The following is a 26,943-nucleotide window of genomic DNA, read 5'->3' as shown; positions in this document are numbered from 1 at the left end:
CTATCCCTTGTCAACCTTGCATGGGATACCTGATAGCGTTAAAACCACATGAAACTGACTCTCTACACTAGATGTGTTGGGAAGGTGGTTGCTGAAGCTCCAATGCATGCATGGGACTCTACTGGCGAGAATGGCTTCCCCATGCTTTTCAATAAAGGGAGCCGATCTGAGTGCACATCCCTTGATGTATGCAATCAGCTTCATCTATGGCAAGGGTGGGGAACCTATGACCTTCCAGATGTTGTTGGACTTCAACTCCCATCAGTCCCAGCCACCATAGTGAGTGGTAAGGAATGATGAAATCTGCAGTCAACATCTGTAGGGACACCACTACTCTGCAGAGATGAATTGAGCCTTCTGGGCATGCCAGAGATCAATGTGAGAGTGCATATATGAGGTGCTCAAATTGGGCAGCAGGAGCATAATCCTGAGCCATTTAAATAATTGGAAATGTTATTATCTGCCTAACTGACGACATAGACTGTAATCTATGGCCACAAGGAGCTGAAGTACTACCCAATGGGTTTTCAGGTCCTGTGATCTCCAACACTCCATCATATCCTTCCAAAGATGCATTCATTTTTGCCCCTCACTGACACCACCAGCTTGAGTTGGGGCGGTTCCATACACAACCTTAAACAAGTGGCTACATCTTTGCTGGACTGGTGCATAGTTCGTTCTCGGGATCACTTCAAACTAGGTTCAAATTTTTGCTCAGCTAGATATTAACAATAACTTTGGGTAAATGTTTACCTCTGTGCCTCAGTTCTAAAGCTGGGAAGGGCGGGGTGTGTGTGTCAAATCCGCTTCCTCCAGGATGCACTGCCCTTCTTCCAGAGTGGCTTACAAGTGGTTCCTAGGCCTCCTCTCTTCTGGGTAGCTTTCAGGGCTAGAGCTGCTTAGCTTCAGCAGTAGAACTGCATCATATGCTTTCAGGGCATGCTCTGAGCCTACCCAAAAGCCACCTACCTTAACTAGCACTGTGAAGATGAATGCGGCACATCGTAAAAGCCAGTGTTGCCAAGTGCATAGATTTCATTTTTAAATTATCATTTATTCATTTTTGGTATGTTGTGAGCAGGGTAGCCATCTCCTGACACACAAACTGTGGCAGTTGCTTTAACATCTCAGCCAGCCTGAGGCATTTCGTTGGCTGAGGTGAAGGACAATATGGCGCCCCCCACTCTCATTCCATGTGCTGAAGTTGACCATACTGTTAGCTGGATCTAACTTCAGCCAGACAGGATCCTCCACTGTACCTGAAGGTAGCAGGCCATGTAGCACACACAGCGCTGTCCTCTGACACTGTGGGCTTTGCTAGACCTGCCGGGATAAGCCGGCAGGGAGGCGGGGCTACGGCGCGCTAAGTTTAACGCGCACCACCCAGCCTCCTAGACGGCCGACCCGCAGGGACGACAGAAGCCCTGCAGCGTCGGCCATGTTTTTTTTTTTTTAAAGGGGCCATGTGTGGCCCGAAGCCACCGGAGAAGGTAAGGTTTTTTTTTATTTAATCCCCCCCCATCCGCCCCCCTCGTCATCTCCTTCGTCGCCCTCCGCCATCTCCTCGCCGTCTCCTTCGTCGCCCTCTGCCCCCCCTCACCATCTCCTTCATCGCCCTCCGCCATCCCCTCACCATCTCCTTCGTCGCCCTCCACCCCCCCTCACTATCTCCTTCGTCGCCCTCCGCCATCCCCTCACCATCTCCTTTGTCGCCCTCCGCCATCCCCTCACCATCTCCTTCGTCGCCCTCCGCCCCCCCTCACTATCTCCTTCGTCACCCTCCACCATCCCCTCACCATCTCCTTTGTCGCCCTCCGCCATCCCCTCACCATCTCCTTTGTCGCCCTCCGCCCCCCCTCACTATCTCCTTCGTCGCCCTCCGCCATCCCCTCACCATCTCCTTCGTTGCCCTCCGCCCCCTCACCATCTCCTTTGTCGCCCTCCGCCCCCCCTCACCATCTCCTTCATCGCCCTCCGCCATCCCCTCACTATCTCCTTCATCGCCCTCCGCCATCCCCTCACCATCTCCTTCGTCGCCCTCTGCCATCTCCCCCCCCCGGATCACCCATCCCCTGGCACGATGGGCACAGCACTCTTATGAGCGCTGTGCCAGGTCCGTGGCTTTTCGCGGCTACTCGCAAGTAAGCGAGTAGCCGCAAAAAGCCGCGGACCTTCCCACACGTTTCGCAGCTCCGGCCTGAGGCCGGGGCTGCGAAAAAGGGGCGCCATAAGCGACTTTACTTATGGCGCGTTGGAGGAGGCCTCACTGCGGCCTGGGTCCGGATTCCCCTGTGCGTCATCTGGACGCACAGCAGGGAAACCGGGTCTCAAGGCGTGCTAAGGCCTCGTCTAGGAAGGCCCTGTGTTGCTCTACAGCACCACCCACTTGAGGCAGCTCCCTCTCTCTGGCTAATAGAGACCAGAGAAGACAAGGCTCCCAGTAACAAATTCAAAACAAACACTCCAAGTGTAAGACAACTCACCACACTGCACTGGATAAGTTAATTATTTTGTTGTGCAAAGTTTACGATACTTGATGGTACAATTATGCTAAATGGTTTTTGAAAACAGCCATATCAACCATGGACGGTCTTTCTCAGGTGCTCCTGTAGACATAATAAGAGTTTACAGGGACTGATAGTGTTGAAGAAGAAGAAGAGCCCTGCTGGATCAGACCAAGGATGCATCTAGTCCAACACTCTGTGCACACAGTGGCCAACCAGCTGTCAACCACGAACCCACAACTAGGATAAGGGTGCAGCAGCAGCACCCTCCTGCCCATGTTCCCCAGCAACTGGTATATATGGGTTTACTCAGAAGTTATTCCACTTTCTTGAGTGACTGAGTTCTTTCAGTGGTATACCAGTCGGTAAAAGCAAAACATCTCCCTACATTCATGGGCAAAGAGTGAGATAATCCCTCTGATTTTTCCAGCTCACCCTTCCCAATGCATAGATACCCCCACGATCAGTCACAGCCACTGTAGTCATATTATAAACTTTGCAACAACAAAAAAGAAATAAAAAATGAACTGTTCCAGTGCAATGTTGTCAGGTTTCTTACACTTGCAGTGATTTGTTTTGAATTTCTCTCTAGCTAATGGCAGGGCCGGCTCTGGTTCAAGTAGACGTCATGAAAGATTGAGAATTGCAACCCTTCTGTGTGTCTTCTCCCCTCTTGGCTATATGCATGGGTGTTGAATCTCTTTCAGCCTGAGGACTGGATTCAATTTCAGGCCTTAGCTAGACCTAAGGTTTATCTGGGGATCGTCCCGGTGTCATCCCTGTTCATGTAAATGACACACAGGATATCCCGGGAGCAGGCAGGGACAACCCCGGGATAAACCTTAGGTCTAGCTAAGGCCTCAGAGAAGCTCTTAAGGGCCACATTCCAGTGGTGGCTGGGCAAAATAGCAGGGCCAAAATACCAAAATATTTTAGCTGAAATCTCTTAATTATAGTACCGAAGCCTTGGGTGGTGTATTGCAACCTTCAATATGACTTCAGTTAGTCATGGTAATTTTTGTGAACTGCCCAGAGAGCTTCGGCTATTGGGCGGTATAGAAATGTAATAAATAAATAAATAAATAAATAAATGAATGCTGAACTTAAGTCCCATTCATTTCAATGGGTCTATTCTAAGTAGGGCTAAAATTGGATACCACCCCCTACTCCCAAATGCTATCTCTCTATGGGCTTAACTAAATATTATGGAAATGCACACCTGGGGCAGTGCTCACAGGGTGCCCTCTATTCAACCACCTGCACACGTTAAGGCTAAACTGGGGTCCTTCTTGTAAGAGGAGAGTATAAACTGAGGAAGTGGACTGCCATAATCTTGGAACTGGAGGCACATTTCCTGAATGCCTTCTTACTGACCTGAAGTTGTTAAAGCAACAGAGATAGTCTCCAGGTTGGGAGCTGGCAACCTTGGTCAGCAAGGGGGTGGGATACAGAGGTAAGGTAGACTACAATATATTTCTCAACATTAAAAGTGCTATAAAGTAGTGGGTAATAAAGATTACCCCACAAAACCATAGTTTTGCAGGTCAAAGCTGCAATCCTTAATCTGCCAATTTACTTGGAAGTAATCCCCACTGGGCTTGGCAGGGCTTCTTTCTGAGTAAACCTGCATAAGATCTGGCTGCACAAATTCTCAACGAGTGATGAATAAAGAGTGGAATTCCCTGTTTTTCATGTTCTTATCCATCTCTGGTGCACGTAAGAGCAATGGTGGGGTCTCCTCTCTTTCTGATCTTTGAAGAGTAACAATGTGATAAACAAGGCCTTTGAAGTCTAATCCCTCTTCCTAAAAATGAATTCGTACAGGACAGCATTCCAGCAAAGCTAGGCACCCTCATCAGAATACATTTTCCACCTTTCCATATGTTCTCTTTCTTTGAACAGGCTCAATGTAAAACCCCGATCAAGATCATGATGAGGAATTATTAAAGTGGTACTTTGGGAATGATATATAATTTTTTCCAGTTTTCTAAGAAACTAAAGACACATTGTCATCTAATTTATTGTTGCTTGGAGCCTGGTTTCTAAGCACGACAGAAATAATACCATCATGATCATTTACCGAGGTGTGCAGCTCTCTAAGGTAAGGGCTTTTGATAGTAAAGATCATAAACGGACAAGTGCAAGATAAGAAACATACCTCGTATAAAAATCCTGAATTATACAGCATTAAATCATAATTGGAAATAACAGAGTAAAACAACCTAACAAACCCCCAGCAATATAAACCATCACCCCCAAAAAATCCAAAGTGTTTTTTCTTACAGCTTCACAAGCCAGTGAGAGCTTGCAGTAGGTTCTAGAAATAAACAAAGATCTAAAGCAGATATTATTATTTTTTGTAAAAGATTGCAACCTTAGATTATTTGCAAATTGCATAAATGTGTTGTGTCACACATAATCATATCAAAGTTATTTGCAAACGTTTATACAAACTGGAATGCTTTAATATGAGACACAACAAAGTACATAGGTTTATAAGAAAAATGGGAGCAATCATATAAAAATATAATGGGGGATGCATTAAGTTAGCAGTGCTATCAAGGGTAGAGATGAAGGAAAGTGAAAAAGCATCACTTTTGTTTCTGGAAGATGCTCATTGGTACAGAATTTATCTCATCTCATTCAGAGGCATCCATTTGCTTAAAGTCTCGGCGGTATTATTCATCCGCTTCAAGGCCTTTGAGAACAATCCCATTAGATTTTATGATATTTAATGAATTCATACACATGTTAAGCCAATCTAGGGCCTTTAAGGATAATTACACTTGATTTGATGCACTTTAATGTATCTTACTTAACCAACCGCGCACATTTTACAATAAATAAATAAAATGATTTCGAAAGGCATGTTTTCATTTGGAATGTAAACTTTTTAGGGGCAGGAGTTGGGGGGCATAGCTCCTCTTGTCCCGGGTCGCACTGATAAAACAGTTGGCACTCAATGATAAAAACAAACAAACAAAGAGACAATTGACTTTGCCTACTTCCTACGTATTCAATGTGATCATCGCCTGGTTAAAGTGATGCTCCTTTGGAAATCGCAGATCCTCCTGCCCTTTCCCCCGCCTCTTCCCTGCCCTTTCCCCTTCTGCCGTCACTTCTCTTTTCACAGTTTTAAGCCCTTCTTATTTGGGGCGTGCCGCCATTTTGTTTGAGCTTAAACTGGTTGCGTTCGATAAAGCTATATCTGCTTTCGGTAATTCCGGCACCTCGTACTCCCAAGGACAAATGTCCACGCGAGAGGTCAGAGCTTTCTGTGAGTTACTACTTGATGACCTCGCAGAATCAGAGGGAAAAGCGTTCCCCGCTAGAGTGGAGGCTGCATTTTTGGTCTGGTCTCCCAGTTTACTGAGAAAATCTTTCTCTGTGGTTTGCGCTGCTGCCTGTTGAGGCAGTTCCTTGGGCTCTGCAGCACAACCACTGACTTCAGAGTGTTTATTAATATGTTCCCCTTTTATCCCAGGAGCTTCTTGCTGAGCCTTGGGACTCAAATGCTTTTTCGGGTCTTCTATCACTTGTTCTTCTTGGCTCTCCCAAGGGCATACTTCACATCTATCTAAGCTCTTTTGATTGGGTAGCTGATGCCCGTCAGTAGCCTTGTGATGGGTCTTTCCCTTTGTCTGTGAAGGAGGGGGTTTCTCTGATTCAGCCGAAGCGATGGACACATGCTTTTGAACTTTACAGTCAGAACTCCCAGTCCCGGGGCTATGGTCATAGATTTCCCAAGGACAAACTTCTCCTATATCAACACTGTTCTTTGGCAGTGACTTAGCTGCTCCTGCATCAGGGTTTCCAGATACCTGACTGGATCTTTGCTGCTTCATTATTCCAGATTTATGGGGCTTTCTCGACTCCTCTGCATGGGCAGAGTTCTTTCGGTGCGAGTCTTTATGGTCGTTTTTCTCAGAGGCCGAATGCTTTTTGCTCACCTCTTTGCCCTTTGCTTGAGACTTCTGGGACTTGCTGCTTTCTTCACTTTGCATTTTCCCCGCCAAGCCCAGCGTCTTCTCCTTGGCGCTGGCAATCACGCTGAGCGATTTCTGCAACACTGATGTCCTCGGGTGGAGAGGTTTCTTATCAGCACTAAAGTTGTGAGCGCTCACAGATTTGCACACCAAGGGGACATTTTCTGTGGACGTGGCGTCAGCTTTTTCGGAAGCCTTTTTGGTCGGCTTTTTCACAGGGAGAGAATCCAGCAAGGAATTCTCTGTGGCTGTTATAACTTCGACGCTTTCTGTAGTTAAGCTATTAGACTCTTCAGTTGGGTCTCGAACATGGTCATAAGTGCTATGAGATTTTTTTAACGAGAAGACCCTGTTTCTCAGAGAATCTTCCTTCGGTTTGATGTGTCCACTGGAATCTGGTGGGGGTTTTCTGGCCAGGGTGGTATTCTTTGACACCCCATGTTCAAGAAGGTCCTTTTCCTCTCGCGAACACTGCCTGGTGACCGTCTCAGGGATTTCGGTAATCCTTCGCATGATTGAACGACCCAAGCCCTTTTTAGAGCACCTCTTTTTCTGAAGGTGTGGATTATTGGTGATCATCTTTTTCCTCTTGTAGATCTCTAGCTGGGCATACAGCTTTTTCAATTCATCCTGCAAGGCCAAGGACAAACAAAGTAAGGGCAGTATATATTCAGTCACAGGCAGTGTGGTGCAGCGGCTAGTGTTTGGGGTTTGGATACGGGGAACCCAAATTCAAAGCCTCACTCAGCTATGAAGTTCAAAGAGTGGCAATAAGCAAATAAAAACAACATGGGATGGGCAATTAGTTCCTTGATTCTTCCTCCTGACCATTTTATTTATTCCAATTAAATAAAGATCCCAGACGCTGAAATTAGGAGAAGAAGGTCCAACCAATAGTGCTGCTAAGCTTAATGGACTTATAGGGGGCAACTTTGTTTGGATAGTAATGTGATTACTTCACTTATTTAAAATATGGAGGCTGATAGGACATAAGAATATGAGAAGAGCCCTGCTGGATCAGACCAAGGGTCCATCTTGTCCAGCATTCTGTTCACACAGTGGCCAACCGGCTGTTGACTAGGGACCATCAAAGCTGGACAAGAGTGCATCAGCACCCTCCCACCCATGTGCTCCAGCAACTGGTGCACATAGGCATATTGTCTTTGCTACTGAAAGTCACACATAGCTATCAGGACCAGTAGCCATTGAGAGCCTTCCCCTTACCCAACCCCCTTTTCAAGCCATCCAAATTGGTGGACATCACTACATCTTGTGTGAGTGGATTCCATAGTTTAACTACGCACTGGGTGAAGAAGTACTTCCTTTTATCTGTTTTGAATCTCTCACCAATCAGGTAATGGGATGATCCCGGATTCTAGTATTATGACAGAGAGAGAAAAAATGTCTTCCTATCCACATTCTTCACACCATGCATACTGTTGTACACCTCTATCATGTTTCCCTTTACTCACCATTTTTTTCAAGCTAAACAATCCCAGTTGTTGTAACTTTCCCTTATAGGGTAGATGCTCCAGCCCCTTGATCATTTTAGTTGCCCTTTTCTGCATTCCACCCCCTCCCCCAGCTCTGAACTGTACACAGTATTCTAAGTTTGGATGCACCCTAGATTGCATAAAGGCAGCATGATACTGGCAGTTTCATTCTCAATTCCTTTTCTAAAAATGCCTAACATGGAGATTGCCTTCTTCACAGCAGCTGCAGATTGCGCTGACATTTTCTTTGAGCTGTCCACCACAATGCCAAGACCTCTTCCTTGGTTGGTCACCACTAGCTCAGATCCCATCAGGTTGTACTTGAAGTTGGAAATGCACATACTCTGGACTGAAATCTGATTGGAAATGGGGTTCCAATGGGATAGTGTTAAAAATAGTGGATCAGTTCTTCCACTAGAGGATGAAAGGGAAGGACAGAATTCAGCCCTCCATTCCTAGTTCCTTCTTCCAGAACAGAAATCATCAGAATCAACCGTGGCCCAGAAAAACATGTGCCCCCCCCCATTTGCACATACATTTCCTTTTGAACTGGGCTGCACATGCAGAAGCCAAAGAAACAACAAAACATTCTTAGCAGCGCACAGTGGATGCCATTTCCTAATGAGAAATGAATGACCCTGTTCAGACGACACACTAAGCCATGATGGTTAAACATTTGGGGTTAAACATGATGGCTTAGTGTGTCATGTGAACCATGATTTAGCGTGGTGTGTGAACCATTCCTAACCATGGTGGCTAAATAATCACAGTTTAAACACACTCACTAACCACGTGCTGCAAAAGGGTTAGCAGCCTAACCATGGCTTATTGTGTCGTCTGAATAGACCCGATGAGATTTCATAACATTTAGCATAATACAGAGCAGTAGCGAAAAAAACCATGACATCAGTTAAAGTCCTTCTTCAGAACTGATTAGAAGCACCTATCTAAGATACGGAAGTGGTCCTTGTACTAAATTATTCATTTTTGGGCATCCTTCCCCAATCTGGTATTTTGTTCTACAACTCCCAGCATCCCTCAGCAATGGTCAGGAGTGATGGGAGTTGTAGTACTAAACATCTGGAGGGCACCAGGATGGGAAAGGCTGTTCTAGGCAGTCTACAGTGACTGACTCCCCAGCAACTGTTGCCACCTACGTTGGACTGGTTTTCCTACAGTGCGGTTTTTATTAGGACTGAGCTGGCCACCATTTTGGACATTTCTTTTTTAAAATGGAAAATGTTCCAGGCAGGAGTTTTTTTAAAAAAACACATGCAATTTATAACGTACCCTAATATCTTCTGGGTCCAAGCTATGCTCACTCCAAGCTGAATTGATACTGCTGTTCAGATAGGATCCAGACCTCCCCATGTCAAGCTCATCTTCATAGGCTTCGGTAGCTATATCATCTCGTGGATTATTGCTTGAACGGGAAAACTGGAAGAGTACATGAGATTGTGAAGCGAATGCCTTAATCAGGATACTGAGTTACACCAAGCAACACCCACCTGTTGTTTACTACACTTCATTTGACACTGAGGTGGTAGATCCAGATTTAGGTGTGCACAGCTGGGCTGGTGGAAGTGGCCTTCCCCCTCCCTCTTCCCCATGGCAGCCCTTCCAGCCCTGTGAAAGTGCTACACATTTGCAGAGGACCCTGCAGAACGGGGTGTGCTGCAGTCAGTGAAGGCTGGTGGCTCTGATGTTAGTGGGGCAGTGAATGTGCTCCAGGTGTCAGTCAGAACCACTCAGAGCTATCCAAGGTGTGGATGTATTTGCACATTAGCCTAAACATGCCTTAAAACCTGAGACGATTTGTCAGGCTGACAAGATTTCCTCGAGCAACAACACATTAGGTTATTTTCTCAATTCAACGGATGACTTCCTACTTCAACCAATAAGTGCTACAAAGCATTGTATTGCACTTACATTGATCTTTCGGAGAGCCAAAGCATAGATTATGTGGGAGATCGGTGATTGGAGCTCTTGATTTTTTCAAAGCAGCCCCATGGGATCCAAATTAGATCAGAGCAACTGCTCTGAGGGAGGAGAGGTTACTTCTATTCCCTGCCCCCCCATGGAGCTCGGAGCAAGATTTACATTGTGGAAAGAGCAAAGGAGAAAGGATTAAACAGCGTCGCCCCTCCCCCATGCCAAGGCAATTGTCCCAGCCTAATTTGGAATCCTCTGCGGCTATTTTAAAGTAGAACAAAGATCACGCGGACTTCCAGCATAACACGTGTTTGTCCTGAGACTTGACAAGAGAAAAGTGTTGGGGAAGAATACCTTCGGGATCAGAAGTAACCCAATAGTGACTGTCACAGTCAAATGTGTGTGTGCAAAGAACAGCATCAGCATCCAATCAGACTGAAGTCTTGAAGCAAGACTGAACCTGGAAAGAGAATTCAGACAGGGTTGAGAAATGCGTCTCCCTCCCCTTTCCTCCCCTGGTGTTGAATGTCAGATCCTGAATATTCCTGGTGATACTGGAATATTAATATAACATAAGTAATATGCCAACAAGCCACTATGAGAAACCCTGTCTGCATCATTCATAGGAAGACAGTGCATATTCTTCCAGCCATTTGAGAAGATCTTGAAAGAATTTCCTACTTTGCAGAAGAAAGATTTCATCTGAGGCCATCTAGGAAGCATCTTAGCCACACTGACTATTTAAATTCCACCATGGGAAGAAACGTGAAAGCAAACAGTTAAGAACCTGGAGCTAGGGATATATGGATTGTGTTACATCCGTTCCATGCGTGTTTCTCAGATTTTCAGGTGTCTTTCATTCCATCATTTCCTCATTGATAGGATCAGACTTTGGTATGAGAATTTCTTCCTGTTTGCAAATGCACACCTGCACTAATGTGCATTAGCGCGGGTGTGCCTTAGCGCTAATCCCCCCCCCCAGTTAAAAAATGGTCCACAAGTCCATGGAATCTGCGCAACTCAGAAAAAGCCAATCCGATGTGGAATCCACAGGTTGGATTCATAGAAATCTGAACTCATTTCAAGCCCCTGTAGATTTTTCCAACATCTCTCCTAGGAGCTGCTACAGAATCACTTGCCTGATTGTATGGAATACAGCAGAGATAATCAGCTCAATGTGAACTGCAACAGCCATATAGCGTGGCTCGTGAAACGCCGAGGGTACTGTCCGCACTGCATAGCAGAGATAAACGCCCCACAAGAGGAATAGAAATTCAGCTGAAAGGAGAACAGAAAGAAAGAAATGGTGCCATTAATATTTGTGGATTGAAACAAGATAGGAAATTTGAAATGATCTAGCCCAACCTCTTTTTCTGTGCATCTGCATTAAAAACTCAGTGACCAGCTGTACGCATGTGCGAATATACTTTCAGATAGCAGAATTGTACATCGGTCACATAATGCTATTTCGCTTCTTGGATAACGCTTCTTGTTTTTACTGCAATGTGCAGCCAGCCAGCCTGCATGTGTTAGCACCTGCAGTGGAGGGGAAAGTGTCATACGTATGATGAAATGCATGCAGAATATTTATTTCAGCCTTGTGTATAAGGGCAGGAAAGTTACTAGCCTGATTTCTATTTTCGCTGGCCATGCCGTCAAGCTTTAAAAACTGTAGGGAATGTTATTGCTTAGATCTTGTGTGGTGCAGAGCGAATGAGGATGGGGGTGATTTAAGTTCTTTGGAAGTGATACCAAACAAATGTTTGAAAAGTGTCTTGAGTTTGCCCTGGGGTATGACAGCTGTGGCATTTTGAGCTGAAACTGGAATGCCCTCTATCAAGGCTAGAATACTTAAGACACTGTTTATGTAGGTCAGCCTTCCTCAACCTGGGGCGCTCCAGATGTGTTGGACTACAACTCCCAGAATGCCCCAGCCAGCTGGCTGGGGCATTCTGGGAGATGCAATCCAACACATCTGGAGCGCCCCAGGTTGAGGAAGGCTGATGTAGGTGAAGTAATACTGGGTTCCACCCGGATCTCCACCCCCTTTGTCCTGCAGCCAGAGATGGGGCGAAAATCCACTGGGAGTGTCAACACGGATTTTCATCCTCTCGCTAATCACGTAGCATGCCAGATAAAGCTTCAGGCTTAAATTCCAATTTACTGGCCTTGTGCAACTTGAGCCAACGTGAATAGCCTTAACTCTGGTCTTAAACCAGCAGGTATTTTTTAAATATATATATATATATATATATATATATATATATATATATATATATCTGTGTGTCTGTTGTTTTTCATTAAAAGTGTGTTAGCATTACAAATGTGTTAACATAAAAGCATATTTTCTCCAGCATTGGCCGTATCATAGTACTCTTATGTGATCAAGCTTGGTGACCTAAATATGCAGTATTTTGGAAGGAATGGGGACTCTTGGCAGTAAGCAGTCCTTTAAGTCTGAAAGCTACGGGCTGGAAATCCCCAAAGAAGCCTTTAAGCTGTGATCCCAAAGGTACTTACCATCTGATCCTTTGGAATTATTGGTCCAGCAAATAAATGTGTAGCGCAAGATTGGCTTGCCAGCACATCACCGCAGAACATGTCCTTGCATTGCTGACCAACCCCAATCAAGCCAGGATGTTGACCCAGAACAGCAATACCCATCAATACCAATACTAACACTAGATGCAGGCGCACAGAATCATTACATTACACAAGAATAGGTGGAGAAGAGGTACAGAGCACGACGTATTTATAAAAAGACTAAATAAACAGGAAAGGGCTTTTGCTCGCCATGCAGCCAGCTCCGCCAGCTCTTTCCATCTGGTCAAAAATGGATGGCGAAGTTCTTCCAGGCCAAGGACCAAGCACACCATCATGGGGCCAAAACTGCAAAACACACCAGCATATTTTAGCTTAAAGCTCTTACTGGTAACTAAAATGATTAAGGGGCTGCTGGAGCACCTCCTCTATGAGGGAAGGTTACAACAGCTGGGTCTGTTTAGCTTGGAAAAAAGGAGGCTAAGGGGAGACATGACAGAGGTGTACAAAATTATGCACGGTATGGAGAATGTGGATAGGGAGACATTTTTTCTCCCTCTCTCAAAATACTAGAACCCAAGTTGATTGGTGGGAGATTCAGGACAAATAAAAGGAAGCACTTCTTCCCGCAGTGCACAGTTAAATTATAGAACTTACTACCACAAGATGTAGTGATGGCCACTAATTTGGATGGCTTTAAAAAGGGGTTGGATAAATTCCTGGAGGAGAAAGCTATCAAGCCCTGATGGTTATGTGCTACCTTCAGTATCTGAGGCAGTAAGCCTGTGTGCACCAGTTCCCACAAGAGTGGGAAGGTGCTATTGCACCATGTCCTGCTTTGTTGGTCCCTGGCTGACGGCTGGTTGGCCACTGCATGAACAGAGTGCTGGACTAGATGGACCCTCAGTCTGATCCAGCATTGACTCTTCTTATGTGCTTACTGCCAGTTAACTACATACACCTTAGGAGAGGCATTTCGATCTTTCAGAATGGTGGTGGTAGTAGTGGTAGTAATGTCACAGAAGCTGGGATTGGTAGTTGGGGGAGGGGGTGGGGTCACAGGGGACCCCCTGGAGTGTGGGTTTGGGACCCCAGGAGGAACAGAACATAGTTGGCTTTGTACCTGGCTGCTTGACTGCTGCCCAGAAACTGGCAATAGCCGAGCCACTTCGGGGTATGTGTGTCCCGAATCTCACTTCGGAACCGAATCTGAAGCAGGTCAGCCTGGTCCCAAAGCACCCTGCATCCTACTAAATAAGCACCCAAATGAAACTGATGACTGTAGACTGTATGTTCAAATGTAACAAGAGCAATAAGATCTTCGGTCCACTTTTGCTGTCCACTTGTTACAGATCTGTTGAACTGTGACTCTCAGTGGTCATGCTGGCCCAGGATGGTTGGATTTGTAATTCAACACATCCAGTGAGTGACAGGTCAGAGAGGACTGCTGTATGCTGAAGAAATTGAACTCAGATGAGACAGACATCTCCAACGTTTAGAAAGTGGAGATGTTTGAGCAGCAGAAAAAGAATTAGCATTAATTTGGCATTCTACAAAAATAGGAATCCTTTTCTAATGCATAGAAGATGAATAGAATACATCTTCTAGCTAAGCTTAACATTAGCATTATTTAATTAGGAATAACAAACATACTATTTTGCTTGAAAAAGAAATTACCCAAAGCACCAATTATGCAGTTTCAATGTATCCTGCAGAATTGTGCTGGAGGGTGGGGGTTGATATATTTAACTCCAGACTCAGACCATAATTTGCATAGAAAAAATTGCAGATGTTACCAAAATATACTGCATTTTTTTATGTGGGTGTTGGACTGTGCACTATAGTTCTGATTGTACAAAAAGAACACGAGGCAACTTAAGATAATTGTTATCCTGATAAAACTAAAAAAAGTACGTTTTCAGATCAATAGGGAAAGGTATATAGGGTTGTTGGGTTCTTTTGCATGTTGATGCTACAGTATTTCCAAACACACCCCAATTATTTAGCAGTCACTCTAAACACAAACTGGCCAGAACCCAAACTGCTAGAATTAACCCAATGAAATGTTTTGGCTTTTTGGCTTTGAACAGCTGGCCCTGTGCAGTTGGGTAATTTTAGACTCTGAACTTAACAGTCTTATGTACCTAACAGGGCAGGGGAAACTCTTTAGAAAATAATATGTATTACCAGTGGAGGTTGATAGTTCCAGTGTCAGTAGAGCAGTGAATCTGCTCTGGGTTTCAGTCAGAACCAAGGTGCGAAAGCTGCCTTAGAGTTCTGACTGAAACCTGGAGTGGATTCACTGCCCCACTGACATCACAGCCACCAGCCTCCACTTACTTCAAGATGTGATAAACCAGCCCTGCTGCATCCCCCAACCCACTGCCAATTCTGCTGAATGGGGTTCTGGCCATCTGCCCCCAAATCATACCCTGAGTCCACCACTGCACCCGAGCCAAATTACAGACAGCTTCTGAAAGACCCATCATTTATTTCACGAAAAAGCCATTCCATTTCAAAAGCATTTTTTCATGGATTGTGTGAATCAGTGAGGATTACTTTTCAAGGTAACAAGTTTTCACAGTTCTTTGGATCCTTGCCAATGTGTCCATATGATTCCAGTTGCCCATGCCACCACTTTTTAAAAAGAAGCCATTATTTCCCCACAGTACCTCACCATGTTCACATGTTGGAGAAATCCATCTGGGGAGTGGAGTTCAATGAATTTTCCTAGGTTTAGCCCCCTGGTCTTCATTTCCATTCCTGCTGTGAACTGGGCCATTGGCAAATTTTTTGGGAATTTTGCACATTTTTTAAGGTTCTGCGATTTGAGCAAATTTCTGAGCAATTCACACAGATAACGGCAATTTATGCAAATTGCTCAGAAATTTGCACACATTGTAGAACCTTGCAGAAATATGCCAAAAAAAATACCCGTAGTTGGGGGGAAGTCCACTGCTTGGTTCACAGACTCAAATCAAGTCGTACATGCCACAGAACTCTGTCCAGCCAAAAAATAACTGGATTTCCCACTGAAGAACATCCCTAGCTCACTATGCCTGAAATGCAACACAGGCAGACAAAAAATATGGTGGCCATGTGTCCTACTTTGCAGGTGACTGTTCTTTATTCAAAGGACTATTTGTAGGGACCCTCTATTTCAGGGGTGAGCAACCTGTGGCTCTCCAGATGTTTTGGCCTACAATTCCCATCAGCCCCAGTGACAATACCCAATGATCTCCCTCTCTCCCTCCCTCTCTTGATGTTGCTTTGTATTTGAACAAATCCAGAAAAGCAAAAGGTCATGTTGTATTAACTGTCACCAGAAGCATATCACACAAATGTCACCATAAGGAGAGGGAAGCTTTCATAACCATGATAAACTTTGCTTCTGATGCCATGAATCATCTATTCAACCTTTGGGGAAGAAAAACTGCAAGGAAGTTAAAGAGGGTTTTCTCTTGTCTCCCACAAAAAGGATGCCCTTATACAGAAGTGCGTATGTGAACGCAAGAGAAATCAGATAGGAATGTCATTGCCAGAACTGTTAATAAATGCTTTACAGTGCGAAGCAATACAATTGCTTTAACATTTCATGGTATACTTCTCTGCTAATCCAACTCCCCCCCCCCCCCCCCCGTAATCATGTTTCAATCTCTTCAAAATGTGAGAGGTAGGTAAGTGATTGTTAAAGGTTTGGGTGGGTGGGTGGGTGCATGTTTTAGCAGTGGCTTCTAGTCATATTAAGAACATAATATGGAGAATTTTAGGATGCTTTTAGTATGTGTTTAGGATGTATTTTAGGATGTTTTAACAATGTATACTATGTTTTTAATCAGTATTTTATGTATATTATACTTACTGTTGTTCCCTGCCTCGATCAAAATGGAGAGGCGGGTAATAATAATAATAATAATAATAATAATAATAATAATAATAATAATAATAATAATAATAACGCCTCCTTGCCTGAGTCTTCTCCTACTGACTCTGGACCCTTTTCAGAGGATGGAGGGTCAGAATCCTTTGAGGAGGATGCTCAGGTGTTGGTCCATGACACAGAGCAGGCCAACTCGATGTATCACTAAATCTGGACCCAACCCTCTCTTTGGATCTTGGAGAGCTCCCTGGATTATGAGGATTCCCCACCTTTGTAGTCTATAGGCAACCGAGAAATCAAATCCTAGGTGAATGCTCGAACAATCTGACCCTTTAAAGCATCTTCTGGCAGCACGTCAAGCAAGAGCGAGAAAAGGAGCTGGTGAGGAAGCTAATAGTACTGAGTCTGAACAGAGATAAAGGAAGGGATATTAGGAATGGATGGATATGGGCAATCAACATGGCACATGGTGCTTCTCTCTGAGAATTTCTGAGGCTTTTAGCAGGCAGAGGTCACAGCAAACCAAATCTTGTCCTCTGGAAACAGAAAGAAAGAGGCTGGATGGCACTGGAGTATTGAAGCCAGTGTTGCCTAGTGGTCAGAGCACCGAGGCTTTGAGCAGGGTGCCTGGAGTCCAAATCAATGCTCAGATACAAAGCTTACTGGGTGACCTTGGGACAGGCACAATGTGTTATCCTCTCAACCCACCTTATGGTGTTGTTGTGAAAATAAAATGGGAGGCTGTATACGATCAACTGAGCTCATAGGAATGGGATAGAAATTAAATAATAAGTATTATTTAAATGTCAGGAGGAGAGTGGTAAGGAGGACCCAATTCCAGGGCATCATCTTTTACATCTGAGCTATTGGGAAAGGGCTGTAGCTTAGTGGTAGGGCACATACATTTGGTTCCTATGCAGAATAGTGGCTGGTGGATAGGACCAGATGCAAGATGGTGCCTACTGAACCCCATGAGCCATACACTGGGATGACTTCCATAAATACATATGAAACTTCATCAAAATTACTATAGCCCAGAGATCCTACATAGAGCAGACCCACTGAAACAGATGGAACTGAAGTTAGTCATGACAAACATTCATTTTGATGGGTCTACTCTATGTAGGACAAATATTGGATACTACCCACTGTTTTCAGAATCAGAACTAAAAACCAAAAGACCTTAGGTTTGATCTAGATCCAGTCATTTTTAGAACAGACCCATTGAAACCAATAGGAATTAAGTTACTTGTGACTAAGTTAAATCTCATTGATTTCAATGGGTATTTCCAGGTTTTGGCAACTTCCAGTAAGTACCCACTGGAGGTGTTGGATACAAATCCCATTATCCACAGTCATCATGAGACCAACAGCATTTTCTCTACCAGTTAGTAATGGCCTTCCCCAACGTATGCAGGTTTTCAGCCTTTATTGTTAAATGCCTAGGTGTAGAGGACAGTTTTAACCTGGTGCCAAAAATATGACAGTGTTGACACCAGGAGGACCTGAGTAGGGAGCTCATTCCATAGTCTGGGGGCCACCACTGAAAAGGCTATTTACTGCCTTACAGATTCACATAGAATGATTTATCAGTGACGGCCTCTGTTCTGAAGCTAATCAGAAACTTTTTTTAAAAAAATTGGATGTTCAAAGACATTTTTTCATATGACGAATCTCCATTGCAACAATAGAATTTTGGGAATAGGGTATGAAATTCAGTAGCTAAGCAAATTAGTTTAGATTAGCACTGTGCTAACTGAGGTTCTTTCTGTCTGGCCAATTTTCAAGTCCGGTCAGATAAGTATTTTGGCTTCCTAGATAATGCTGAACATTACGCCATAATTAAATTGGCACAAATGGATCCATTTAACATCTCTCTTCCTTCTCAGAGTTTCTGCTTCATCCCTGCTTGGACTGGGTTAAAAAGCCTTCTGACACATGCCCACACAAACACACTCTCACAACACCATAGAACTTTTCGCTGGATGCACCAATGTCTATTAAAAAACACAATTACAAAATCAGACACAAATGCTGACAAAGATGATCCAAAAAAGAAGAATGGTGATGTGTGAGAGTGTGTAAATTGTAAACAATGATTTCATTGAAAATAATTACATTCACATTTTTAAAGTTACTTTCTGTAACATTCACATTTTTTAAATATCACGACTTTGTTCCATATTGTTTCTGCATCAGTGCATGGATTTCTTTTTTTAAAGTGTGCACAAAAAATCATGTGCATTTTTGTAAGAAACTTGGTATGCATTTTTGTATGCAGTTATCCCTAATATACACTTTTTAAAAACTTCCCCCTAATGTACACATTTTTGTATAATAATGTATGCATTTTTGTATGCAGGTTTTTGATCAGATCGATTGCATTACAAAATCTGAACAGCAGCAAAAACTGTGAACCGCCCAGAGAGCTTCGGCTATTGGGCGGTATAAAAATGTAATAAATAAATAAATAAATAATAAAAAACGGAAGGATATTCATGTATTGGTACAGGAAGTGCAAACTAGGCTAGTTCATATGAATATGTGAAACAAACAAATTACACCCCTTCCCTATATTTTATAAAATACACTGTTTTTACATTGTTATCTTGCACTGGATATATAAGAGTGCCACATGCTAAATCTCACAGTTGCTCTCTACAACGGCCTTTCCAAACTATTTTATAATGTTAATGTGGCTTTTTCAAAGAATGTTGTTTTCTGCCCCTTGCATCAATGTACAGATGCAACTTACCAGTTTACTGATTGACTGGTCAACTCAGAATTCAATGTGGCAGGAGGAAAATACACTCTTCCTATAGACCCCCTGGGAACTCTTTCTTCCTTGGTCTCCCAATTCCTAGAGACATCTCTCATACACTAGACATGTAAAGCCATTGCCTATATCATAAGCACATATTTGTCCCATTCACGGGTAAACCGGGGGTGGCTTGATAGATCCAATGGAGGCTGGTGACTCCAATGTCAGCAGGCGCTGAATCCACTCCAGGTTTCAGTCAGAACTCTGAAGGAACTATCCAAGCACCTTCTGCGCAGTCTACTTCTTATATCTGGAATGCCCAACCTATGGCTCGTGGTTCACAGGTGGTCTCTCAAGCTGTACTGTGTGGCCCCTGAAGACCTCCTTTGTTCAACAGGGCAGGACTCCTGCAGCTTTAACTGTTGTGATGGGAGAGGGAATTTCACCAGGTGAAATGACACCTGCTGAAATTCCTTTTTCTATAAAACTGTTAAAGATACAGGAACCCTGTCCTCCTTTCCATAGGGTCACCCTAATAAAAAAGAAAGAAAGAAAGAAACGTATTCATTTTTAAAATAAGTCCGTTATCTGTAATTGCCCCCACATCTAGTTTGACTCATAGGGGTTTGCTACTGCTTTAACATTCAATACGTATGTATACATATACACATACACTTACCCCAGAGAACTATCTCTTCTCCATGGACTTGAAAACTTTAGCTTGCCAGTAAAGGTGTCTGCCTCCACTTTCTTCAGGCCAATGTTTTACTCTCCCATACTGCAGGATCTATTCCGATGAACCCCATCTCAGTTCCCCCAACGGATTCATCCAGTTGTGGGAAGAATCACCCAGACTCCAACAGGACCCAGTCATGTCCCAATGGCAGGAATAACAGAACCCAACTGGATATCTCTAATTAATCAGAGATATATTTCCACTTGACTCTCCAGCCAGTAATTGGATAATTGCACCAATTAATTGATTAATGCTTTCAACTCTACTACTAAGCTACTGGAGCACACCATAAATTTACAGAGCAATTACGGAACATATGTAATGTTTGCAAAATATACTGGAAGGGGGGGAACAGACAACTGCACAGGCTTGGGTCACCATTCCCCCAGCCGATTGACCGAAATAGCAAATTATAGTGCTAATTAAATCAACTAGGAAGCCAGATTAGAAAGCTCGCTTCTAAAGGGCATTCACGTTTGCTGGACCTTTTCAGTTGTGTTTTGTTTAAATTCTTACTTCAGGTCTTTCTTTTGCAGCTGTCAACTGAACCACGGACCTAAAAAACTGGCTATTCGCTTCGTCTCACTGCTCAGGCTGACTTCTGGAGCTAACAGAGAACATTTGTTTGTTTTAACTTACAATTACTTTTTTTTTAAAAAAAAAAAAGTCATAACATGTGAGACCAAACACACAATGCATTAAGTTCCTCTCTCCCAACTCCAATTGTGATCCTCCATCAACTGCTTCGCCTGAGTGTTTTATTTTTAAATGTGACTTTATTTGAAGATTTTTCAATCACAAAAGAGCAATACATCCACCAAGATTTTAAGGCTGCAATCATACATGAATTTCAGCAGGAATTTCCAGGGAATGTGGGGCTTACTCCTTACTAAACATGCACAAGATCAGGCTGTTAACTGTACTTAGAAGAATTGGCAATAATTCAGCAGATTTTTTTAAGGCAACCACTTAAAAACCAAAGTCAAAACTAGAGCTAAAGAACACCATCATCAACAAGAAAGTCAACTTACCAATAGCCATCATATAATCCCACCGGTCTACCAGGCACATATTGAAGATCAGATGATCTGGTGTTTGCCCATGGCCGATGAGTGAAATATTTCTCTCCAGGTTTTGGCAGACTGCAGCAGTCCAGCCTATGAGGAACCAAACCACTACCAAAAAGATCACAGCCAACATCTTCATCACCCGTCCACTGGTCATATAGGGGATTCGTTGAACAGTTCGAGAGAGGAACACCTTCAAAACCCTGTACAATCAAATGGGCACAGAATTACAACAGAGCACTCCCATCCCTCAAAGAGATTCAGTTGCCACAGTTGCCTTTCCATGCAGATTAATAGTTCTTTGTATGCCGCGTTAATGTTAGAGTTCTGGTTGCTTCACTTAAAGAAATGATATTTAAAGCAATGTGACTTACGCATGTATTTTCTTTAAATAAAATTTATTTATTTATTTATTTTATTTATTACATTTTTATACCGCCCAATAGCCAAAGCTCTCTGGGCGGTTCACAAAAATTAAAACCATAATAAAACAACCAACTAATGGTGGTTTAAGAAGTTAAACATCCATCCCTTGTCCCCCCTCAATGGAATGTGTTCTCCTAAGAGATGTACCCCAAATGTTTCCCACCAACACCGCCAGCACCATCAGGAAATTGATCAGCAGCTAACTGATTGACCAAAAAATTCAGGCTAACATGCCTAAAGTAACATGGAACACCGTACTGGCTCCAGGTTTGGGGGGCCTTGAAAATGTGGTAGAGCCTCTCTTACACTCAGTGGGCCCCCTAGTGGGCTATCCTGGCAGTAACAACACTTTGTTCAGCACTAAATAGGCAATCCGCCATTTTAAAATTTCCCAAAACGCTTCTTGTTGATCAGTGGGAAATTAAAATGGCAGTTTGCTGCCTAATGCAGTTCATAGGGCCCAGGGCACCAGTGGTGATCCCTGCTGGGGCCCTAGCAACTGTCTAAGGATTCCACCTACTAGCACCAGGCATGACAGTAAAAAGGAATGCTTGTGGATACTGGCCCACTTTTGAGTGTCATGTCAAGCCTCAGTGACTCACAGCTGCAAAGTATCCAAGTAGGGAGTACTACTAGGACCTGAGGAAGGAGGTAGTAATTGGCCAGTCTCCTATAAGCGTGATGCCTGAGGAACATGGTAGAGGCAGTGTTGGCATGAGTTTATTTGCACTGGTAGTAGGAAGCTGTCTTATACTAGATCAGAGTATTTGTCTATTGTCTACTGATTCTGGCAGCTGCTCTTCAGGGTCTCAGGCCCACTTCAGAATTGGGCTCAGTCAACCAAGCTTCTGAGTACAAATTCCCTGACATCCAAGGTACCATGGGGTCTGGAAAATATAGTTCCCCACACTGTTTAATTTCCTTTCCCCCTAGCTCAGTTCTAAAATTTGCATCCCATTACACCCCTACCAGCATTTATTTACATACTGCCTGATCTACTAAAAAGCCAAGAAGTCAGCGTTCAACAATTTAAAACAACAAAACCTTAAAATAATAAAATCAAGGTAATTAAAAATGGTAAAAACATTAAGGCTTGGAAAATTAAGTCTGGAATGATATCTATCTGAACATGCCTAGGTTTGCACCTTTAAATTTGAAAAAACAAACCTTTAAATGTTAAAACCACACATTTTGAAAGGCCAAGCTGTCAAGATGTGTCTTGACGCCCGTTCTAAAGGCCAAGGAGAAAGTGGGAGCCAATCGTAGATCTTGAAGGAGCGCATTCCAGAGTTTGGGCTGTGATCACAGGAGAAAGTCCTTCCACACGTGCCCAACAAATGGGCCTCCACAGGTAATGGCACCAGTGGAGGCTGGTGGGGCGGTGAATCTACTCTGGGTTTCAGTCAGAACAGTCAGAATTCGAACGGAGCAATCCAAGGGGCAAAGCATTGATCACCCCACTAACATCAGAGCCACCAGCCTCCACTGAACGGTGTCCTCAATAGGGCCTCTCCCACTGCTCTTAATACTCGTGCAGGTTCATTGCGAGACAGGTGATTGCTTAGATAGTCAGATATCATCAAGAGAAGGCTGGGCCTAACACCTGCCCCACTCTATAGCTCCTTTTCATTCCCTGCTTACCCGACAGTTGCAATAGAGGCCATGGGGATTCTTGCTAGTGATCTCCACCTTCCCAAATGCCTTGAATGACACAAAGGCAACATCTCAGCTGTCATGAATCTTGGGATGTGTAACTCTCCAGGGCACCCAATATTCTTACTAAGGACACAAGCGCCCTAGAGAACTATATTTCCCAGGCTGCAACTGGGATGCTGCAACTGCAGCGAGTCTTATGACACAGGAAGATTCATATTACAAACCAGGTAATTACAAATTTCAGTAGCATCACTACTTGACGAGTCCTGCTAGTGGTCCGGCAGTGGGCCATGGGTCAATGTTCTGCGCCCCTGGCAATGGAGTCTTCACATGCCTCCCATGTTCCCATCTCCTTCTCTCCCATTTCCCAACCCTCAGTATGACATCACACCCTCGGTGTACTTCTTTAAAACACCTGCTCATCACTAAAGGTTCCTGAGTTCTATGTTAGAGCAGTGGAGGGTGGTGGCTCCAAATTTGGTAGGGCTGTGAATCCATTCTGGATTTCAGTCAGAACCAGCCAGAACTCTGAAGGAACTATCCTAAGTGCTGACCCCTGTCCCCAAATTAGGTTCAGCACCTCGGATAGCTCCTTTAGAGTGATGGCTGGTTCTGACTGAAACCCAGAATGGATTCACAGCCCTACCGAAGTCGGAGCCACCAGCCTCCACTGTAAGGGTAACTGAGAATGATTCTGATGCCTGAATTCCTGGAAAACCTGCCTTACACTCTCTGATTCACTCATCCTGATGGACCCTCTATCTTCCCCAAACAGTCCATAATTTGAACTCAGAACAGTTCTGGAGGTGCATGTAAGACCTGATTTTTGGATACAGCTCTTCCCTAGATCAGAAACCTTTCAGCTTGACTTGGCAGTTGACTTAACCTGGAGCCTCATACTTGCAACTTTGGTGTCTCCTACTACTGAGCAACTAATGGCACAACCCTATGCATGTGTACTCAGACACAAGTCCCACTGAGACAGGATAGAAACGCAGTAAATCAAATTAATAAACAAAATAGGCTGTGAAATATGTGGGATTGGGTGCAGTTTCAGACTGTGAAGTCTGGTGTTTTTGTGTTAATAAATGTGATAGCAAAGAGGCTAGACAGCCACCTCCAATGGACAGTTTAATTGGTTTTCCTGCACATTGCAGAGGGTTAGACTAAATGATCCTTGTGGTTCCTTCCAACTCCACAATTCTATGATTCTATGATTTGAAAAGGGAAAAGCTCCAAATGTACTGATTTACTGCATAGTTTCACAGCCCAGATGAACTCTACCAAATTTCTTGCTGGATAGACATTGCTACTGAAAACATACATATCTACTTCCATCTCTATACCCACATATCTATATCACCTCCCTAGAGTTCTTGTTCCAGAAATGTCACCAGGAGCAGATCAGAGAAAACATAAGGAAGTGTCTTTTAAGCCACCCTTTTCATGATCTTCCTCTTTAAATGCAAGTGCTTCTTAGCAGTTTCTTTTTCTCCGTACTTTAGAGATGGCACAAAATCCATGCTTCACAAAGAGGACAACTCTGCATAATTGACAAAAACCTCATCTTTCCCACCACATTTCTGCATTATTGCTACTATGCATGGGAGACATGTGGTACAAAAAGTATCACATAAAACTCAAGGGCATCTTTAGATGATCTATACAGTGTGTAGCATTTAAGAGAGGATTAAATAAATATCTGTGACACCAATTATTTTTAGAACATCCTGGTGTCCTGTTTCTTACCATGTCATCAGCAAAATAGCTTGCAAGGATGAGATTGGGGGGGGGGGGAAATCTAGCAAACCGCTGAAACAACAGGAAAACCACACCTACTATTTACAGAAAAGCTAGTTATTTACACTCATAGATCTTTCAAGACATTCTGCATTTTGTCTTCTTTCTTCTGGTCATCAACATCATCATTTATGTAGCATGATGTATTCCACCTCGATCCAGAGGGAGAGGCGGGTAACAAATAAATAGAGGAGGAGGAAGAGGAGGAGGAGGAGGAGGAGGGCTATCCCATTTATCCAGTTGACAAGGCTGGAAGGCAAAACATTCTACAAATGGGAAACTAATGAAATCCACCCTGAAATCTCTTCCCCGGACCAGAACAGAATTCACATAGTAGCATTCTAAGTACTTTCCTGCATTGGCAATCTCTCACTTCTATCATGGTCCCTATATTTTTTTTCTATATGAGTATTTTACTCATAGTCAAATTTTCTTGTGATGCATCACGAGTTCTGTAATCTTATTGTTATAGACTTAGCTGCTCATGCACACGATATATGCCACCTGGATGAGAACGAAGGCCTTAGCTAGACCTAAGGTTTATCCTGGGATCGTCCCCAGGTCATCTCCGTTCATGTAAATGATACACAGGGGGATCCCGGGAGCAGGCAGGGACGACCTGGGGATGATCCCGGGATAAACCTTAGGTCTAGCTAAGGCCACAGTCTCTTGACAGTATTAGAACTCAATTTCTGCAGTAAGAACCAAATTCTCTTTTAGGCAGAATTCACTGGCAACTCTAATTTTGATCCAATATATTTATACCTTTCAATGTGTACTGTATATTGTTTAAAATGTGTGCTGCTGTACTTCATTCTATTATTGGAAGAATGACTGAGAAATAGATTCTTTACTCGCCCAAAACACTGGGAGTAGAGCAGATATAAATCTAATGTGTAACCTTTAATTCAGTCCAAGGGGAGAACCCAGAGGTAAGAATATTTCCTTTTATATATCCAAAAGTAATCTAAGGGCTCATCTATACCAAGCAGGATATTCCACTATGAAAGTGGTATGAAAGCGATATATAAAAGGCAGGAGCCACACTACTGCTTTATAGCGGTATTGAAGTGCACTGACAACTGTTAGGGCCCATGACACATCTACACCAAGCAGATATAACACTATGAATGCGGTATGAAAGCAGTATATGGTATGTATCAAAGGGCCTCAACAGTTGTCAGTGCACTTCAATACTGCTATAAAGCAGTCGTGTGGCTCCTGCCTTTTATATACCACTTTCATAGTGGAATATCCTGCTTGGTGTAGATGAGCCCTCCATGTGTTTACTTTCTACTGTAGAACTAAAGGCTGCAGAATCGTACCTACATCATCAGTGGAAGCTGATGGCTCTGATTTCAGTGGGTTTCCCATTCTGGGTTTCAGTCAGAACCAGCCAGAATCCCAAAGGAGCTATCCAAGGTGCTGCAACCCATTTCCAAAAGAGGTTCAGAACTGCAGATAGCTCCTTTACAGTATGTCACATCTTGGATAGCTCTTTTAGAGTTCTGACTGAAACCCAGAGCAGATTCGCTGCCCCACTGACTTCGGAGCCAGTGTTGTCCCTCTATCCCAGACTGGGTAAATTTCCTCTATGTCTTGCTGGATAGGAAGCAGAAATTCTTGAGCAGGTGTGCTTCAAGGTATCAGAATAGCAAGTGCTTCTTGGCCAGCAAGAATTGGGTGTCATTTAATAAATAGTGTTCTTGCAGTCATAGAGCTTCTAATAAATGTTATAATCCAATGAGCACACAATTAGGTTTATTGCTGGCAAGGAAGCCTGTTTGTACGCTATGCTGGCCTCTTTATGAAAGCTACAGGTGGAGGATAATTTCACAGAGGGAGATGGTTGATTGCAGGCCTCTTTTTTATTATTATTATTATTATTATTATTATTATTATTATTATTATTATTATCATCATCATTATTTACATTTATATACAACCCCATAGCCAAAGCTCTCTGGGAGTTTACAAAAATTAAAAACAGTGGACATTAAAAAGAAATATACAAAATTTAAAACCATAAAAAGCATAAAATACAAACAAAACCAGACAATATCCGTTTTAAAAATGGATACAATAATTCTCCCGCGATTGTATCCCCACCTCCAGTCAATGCCCTTGTACAAAACATCTTCCATGCTGCTCTCCTCTCTTC

At 43.5% G+C, this 26,943-nt stretch overlaps 1 protein-coding gene across 1 annotated transcript in view; it reads right to left on the bottom strand.

The window, feature by feature from the left end:
* Positions 1–5,420: 5,420 nt before the first annotated feature.
* GPR158 (G protein-coupled receptor 158) overlaps positions 5,421–26,943 on the bottom strand; it is a 154,624-nt gene continuing 133,101 nt past the window's right edge. The window contains exons 7-11 of the mRNA XM_063127910.1: positions 20,865–21,103; positions 11,055–11,193; positions 10,270–10,375; positions 9,274–9,420; positions 5,421–7,120 (exon numbers count right to left, since the gene is read on the bottom strand). Of these exons, the coding sequence (XP_062983980.1) occupies positions 5,651–7,120; positions 9,274–9,420; positions 10,270–10,375; positions 11,055–11,193; positions 20,865–21,103 (2,101 nt within the window). The 3' untranslated portion in view covers positions 5,421–5,650. The remainder of the gene's footprint in view (positions 7,121–9,273; positions 9,421–10,269; positions 10,376–11,054; positions 11,194–20,864; positions 21,104–26,943) is intronic.

Source organism: Elgaria multicarinata, chromosome 1 (assembly GCF_023053635.1).
Source record: "Elgaria multicarinata webbii isolate HBS135686 ecotype San Diego chromosome 1, rElgMul1.1.pri, whole genome shotgun sequence".
In the NCBI taxonomy this organism is placed as follows: domain Eukaryota; kingdom Metazoa; phylum Chordata; class Lepidosauria; order Squamata; family Anguidae; genus Elgaria; species Elgaria multicarinata.
This window is presented reverse-complemented; position numbering and strand designations above follow the sequence as displayed.